The sequence below is a fragment of the Tenrec ecaudatus genome, chromosome 10 (assembly GCF_050624435.1).
Source record: "Tenrec ecaudatus isolate mTenEca1 chromosome 10, mTenEca1.hap1, whole genome shotgun sequence".
NCBI lineage: Eukaryota > Metazoa > Chordata > Mammalia > Afrosoricida > Tenrecidae > Tenrec > Tenrec ecaudatus.
The window spans coordinates 157,932,035-157,937,373 of record NC_134539.1 but is presented as its reverse complement, the minus strand read 5'-3'; the positions used below and the strand labels follow the sequence as shown (position 1 = coordinate 157,937,373).

General features: G+C 59.9%; 1 protein-coding gene across 1 annotated transcript; it reads left to right on the top strand.

Annotated features, from left to right (window-relative positions):
* Nucleotides 1–1,223, top strand: PDE6G (phosphodiesterase 6G). Its single transcript, XM_075559471.1, has 3 exons — nt 1–146; nt 714–754; nt 1,147–1,223. The coding sequence occupies exons 1-3, from the start codon at nt 1–3 to the stop codon at nt 1,221–1,223; spliced, it is 264 nt and encodes an 87-aa protein (XP_075415586.1).
* Nucleotides 1,224–5,339: the final 4,116 nt, after the last annotated feature.

Sequence of the window (5,339 nt, the reverse complement as noted above, 5' to 3'; positions counted from 1 at the left end):
ATGAACTTGGAGCCCCCCAAGACTGAGTTCCGGCCAGCCACCAGAGTGACTGGGGGACCTGTTACCCCCAGGAAAGGGCCCCCCAAGTTCAAGCAGCGGCAGACCAGGCAGTTCAAGAGCAAACCCCCCAAGAAAGGCATCCAAGGGTAAGCAGGGCTGGGGGTCAATGGGGTAGGCTGTGGGGGTCACTCCAGGTGGCCAATGAAGGCTGGGCTGGCCCCCTGCTGCAACTGGCATGGGGGAGGGTGTGGGAAGACCTGGACAGGGCCTGGCTCAGTGAACCCCACTTCCTAGGATGGGGGCACCGGAGGGGCTCAGGGGGGCTCTCGTCTCCAACTCTAGGTGCCACTGCTGAGTGGGTTCAGAAGACACACACGTGTGCACATACACCCCCAAGGGCAAAGATACCCCTCAGGCACACTCACAGTGCACCCCATGTCCCTCCTCCACCCGGCCCCTTGCTCTGGCCCCATCATCTTCTGGGTCCTCTGGGGGGGGGCACCTGGAACATCTGGGCAGGTTTCCAGTGGCTCATTCTGGTCCAGGCTGGTTGTACGCCCTGCTGGGAACTTGCATCCCCTGCCCAGCTCAGGCCCCAGGTGGCCAGTGGGGCTGAGTAAGGAGCACAACTACTCAACAGGGGTCCACTGTGTGAGGGGTTCTTGCCCCTTTGGGGGCGGTGGCCTGGGGTCACTGGCCCTGTGTCCTTTCAGGTTTGGGGATGACATTCCTGGCATGGAAGGCCTGGGAACAGGTAGGATGGACTCTCCCCTCCCCCATTGTGCCTTACCCCCACCAGGCCCATGGTGTCCCCTCACCGCAGCCCCCCAGACCCAGTGCCCCCAGCCTGCCCTGAGGTTCATTTGGGGAGCAGTGCCCCCAGGCACCCTTTACCTCTCCACAACAGCAAGTTTCTATACCCCATGCAGAGGGCGGCCCCCCGCATCCCATGGCCCACTCAGAGCCAGGAGTAGGGCTAAAATAGGGAGCCCTGGGTGCCCTACAGCAGCAGGGAGCCCCCACTGACACCTGCGGATCTACATCCCGGTAGATCCCGGGATCTACCTCTCACCTCCGGGAAATCATGGGTGTAGATGGGGGCACTCTCAGTGGTGGGCTCCTCCCCATGACCGGCCCTGCCCGCAGACATCACCGTCATCTGCCCGTGGGAGGCCTTCAACCACCTGGAGCTGCACGAGCTGGCACAGTATGGCATCATCTAACCCCCCCCAGAAGCGCACTCACCTGTCTGAGGACGGCTGCAACCACCTGGAGCTGCACCAGCTGCCACAATATAGCATGATCTAGCCCCACCCCTGCCCCGCCCCCAGCCTTGCCCCGCCCCACCCCCACAGGCAGAGGAGACCCTGAGCAGAGCAGCCCAGCTCTGACCTCCCTCTGCGGTCCCTGCCCATTGTTAAGCCCGCCCCAGCCCCTGCCCACTCCCGGAGACCCTGCCCTCAACCCCTGGACCGGCCACTGACTTTGGAGATCCCCTGGCCTTGCTCATCAGGGGCCGTGTACCGAAGACAACACCAGCCCATCCTGTCTCTGGACAGTGGGGACAGTCCCCAGGACCAGCCTCAGCAGCAAGTCCCAGCTAGGAATCTGGGGCAACGTGGTCAGACAAGGGGTGGCAATCAGAGAGAGCCAAGACCCTCCCCACCTCTCGCCTGCCTCCCCACCAAGCCCATCCAGCATGGTAGAGGCTCATCTTACTGAAATAAAGCAGCTGTCCTACTAGCCTGAGGCGCTTTGTGAGTGGAGCAGGGCTGCTTGAAGGTGACAAAGGAGCCACCAGAATGTACCAGTGCCAGGGCGGCGGGGGCAGGAGGAGCTGTCTCTGTGAGGAGGCAGGAAGCCCCTGTGGCGAACAAGAGCTCCCTGAGGCTGGGCCATGACCAGGTGGGGCCCACAGCCAGGACATTGTGTGTTTGAGGTAGGCAGACCCACCTAGAGCGTCAAGCTGGGGCTGCCATGAACCCCCATCCAGGGATTCTGAGCACCTTGGGGTTGAGTTGATGGTCAGGTTGCAGCAGGGAACAGCCTGGACCAGTTAGGGTTCTGGACCTGGTGTCACACTTAGCTTCTGTCTGCAGGACCTGCTCCTGTCTCAACACCGCAACGTGGGGAGAACAGAACTGCTGACAGAGCTCTTGGGTGGTCTGTGTGGAGACAGCAGCCAGCCAGGAACCAAGAGGACCCTGTGTGGGGGTGGTGGGGTTGGGGGGGCATACAGGTGGAGGCAGTGGGGCCAGCAGAGGGGAGAGAGGAGAAGGCTAGAGGGTCAGGAGGGTGACTTGTTGGATGGAGACAGAGGTGGGCCCTAGGATGGAAACCTGATGTGGGGGCTAAAGGTGGAGAATGGGGTGGGCTTCATAGTGGGCTATAGACTGGAGGCAGGACATACAGGTGCAGCCTCAGAAGCATCCTGGGAGTGGGGAAGGAGCAGGGTAGAAACAGTGGGTGGGGTGGGAATAGGGACCAGGGTGGGGCCTCCAGGGTGGAGACTGGAATTGGGGGCTGGAGGGGGAGCCAGATTGGAGTTGGGGTGGAGCCTCAGTTACCATCCTGAGCTCAGGGCTGGGCTGCTAACATCACTCAGTTCAGAGCACAGTACCAGGTGCCCGCAGTCCGGAGAGGGCGTGGGCATATGTCCTGAAGCCAGAGGCCATCAGGTGGTGGTCTAGGTGTCTCTTGGAGGCCACAGGGCGGAGGGGGGGGGCGGTGGGGCTGGGCAGGGGTGATGATAAAATCGTGGCTGCTCACACCCTGACCGGGCTCTGGGGGCGAGGAAGAGCCATCTGCCAGGTTGACAGTTGGCCAAGTGTCCACCGGACGGCACCCACTGCCCACTGATCACGGCCAGGTTGTCAGCAGCTGCGCAGCCAGCAGGAGCTCCGTGCGGCCTGGACCACCAGGACACCCCAGTGCGCCTCTGCTGGGGCGCCCGCAGAGCAGCTTCCCCCCAGGCGCGTCCCACAGTGCTCGCGGGACTCCAGTCTCGGGCCTCTGCCTCACGCAGGACCCCCACTGCGTGGGGACGGAGAGCAACCTTGAGGGTGGGGCGGGAGTCTAGGCAGCAGGCGGACTGGACGCTTCAGGCCTGCAGCCCCGGGGAGCTGCAGTTGAAGTCCTGCTGAGCAGGCAGTGCCTTCAGATACCACCGCCACCCCCCCCTCAGCCCCCAACCTGGCCAGCCTTCAATGGTCCCTGGCTGCACATGGCCCCAGCTGGGTCGCTCACATGCGCTGTCACGTGCGCAATGCGCAGGAACAATCGAGATGCTCACACACTGATACCCTAAGCTGCATGCCTGTCAGGCAGCTCTCTGCACACTCTTACACACACACACCAGAACGTGTGCTCATGAGCCCACGTGCACACCCATCAGATGCGCATTCACGTACAGACATGGAGGCCAGTGTCCTGGGCTGTACCCCCACCTTGCAGCCTCTCCACAAGCAGGTGGGTTTGGGGGGGCCACCATGGCAGGTGGGAGATGGGTGGTGAGCTCCGTCGTCAGGTGGCTGAGGGGAGACTTAGCATTTGAGGAGCCGTGAAGAGAGACCCCTCACTCAGTAGATGCGGTGGGAGGGGTTTGAGCCCCAGACTGGGTGGGAGTGGGTGTGGGCTGGGCTCCGGGTGGGGCAGGAGTCTGCATCTATGAGTGCACCCTTGTGAGACACACGTGTATGTGCACCTGTGAGTGGGCTCACGTGAGCATCCTTGAGTATGTGAGACTAGAGTGGCTGAGTGTACACGTGTGAGCGGGCTTGAGTGTGTACATGTCAGCACATGGGTGTGTATTTGAGTAGTGGCTACATGTGTATATGCGAGCAATGTGTGTAAGAACACATATGAATGTGGGTATTATGCGCCTGAGCACATGTGAGTGTGTGAGATTAGTGAGTGTATAAGGACACATGAGCAGATGATATTGGTGACAGGATGTGCGTACACATGAATGTGCACTTCTGAATGTGTGAGATTAGTGGGTGGAGGTGTCAGTGAAGCATGAGTGTGTGCATGTGTCAGTGCGTGTGAGTGAGCGCCCTTGTGTGTGAGATTAATTAGTGTGTGTATGTCTGAGCATGTGGGAACGTGTGTGAATGTGTGAGATTAGTATATGTATATATGAGTGTGTGAATATGTATGAGAATAGTGAGTTGATGTGTGGATGTGTTTGAGTACGAGCTTGTTTGCTTGTGAGTGTGAGTGTGTTTGCGGGAGATTGGTGTGAGTGCCTGTGTGTTTAAGCCTATTCCGTGTGAGTATGTGTGACCTGTCTTCCCCTTCCCCTCTGCACCCCTGCCCCCTCATGGGTTCAGCTGCCAGTCCTGGCAGGAGGAGACCCCACAGAACCTCAGCCCAGGCTGCACCTGTTTCAGGGGGAAGTACAGGTCCAGGTCGCATGTGGGCAATGGCCACACAGAGGCTGTGGTCCAGGCAGTCCTGCAGTGGGCCCCAGAGGGCCACCATCAGGGTGTCCACCACGGCCTTGAGCACCAGGAAGATGAGCAGGCCGGCAGAGAAGCAGCACAGCAGGCAAGCGCTCACACAGGGCACCCACGCAGCTGGCCAGGCTCACCTCAATGGCCGCAGGCTCCCCGCCACCCCATCCCTGAGAACCAGTGCCAGCTGCTCATAGGTTTCCTCTAAGGAGTCTCACCTGAGAGCAGGCTGAGACACAAAGGCAGGCGGGGATGGGAGTGCTGGGTGAGCACCAGCACGTGGCCTGCAGAACACCTCCTGCCCTGAGGGGATACTCACCTGGCCAAGCAGGGGGCTCCTCTCCCCATGCTCCATCCTCTACCCTAAGGGAGAACCCCAAACCAGAGCAGGAGACCCTCCAGTTTCCAGGTGACCCGGCCATGATAAAGCCTGGCCAGACAGGCCTCTGCTGTCACAGGCAGGTCATAGAAGGAGTCACGCTGCAGGGCTTATGGCATTCCCTCAATTCCCGGAGCCTTGTCTGTTTGCTAATGTCGTCAGGGCAGCTTGAGCTTCTTCCTTCCACACCACTGACTCTTGGTCATATGCCAGCTCCTGGAATTGGTGAATGTCAACTGTGTTTTTTGGTTCCGGGACTCTGCAAGGTCAGCAGTCCAAAACACCAGCTGCTCCAAGGGAGAAAGACCTTTCTCCTCTATGGGCTTTCTATTCCCATAAAGAGATACCATCTCAGAAACTCACGGGGCAGTTCTACCCTGTCCTATGGGGTTAGGGCTCTCTATGGGTGGCCCTGGACTCGATGGCAGTGAGTTCAATTTTGAGCTTGACTCAGTATTGCAACTGGAGGCAGAATGTCTTCATCCAGGCCGTTCTCAATTAAAACA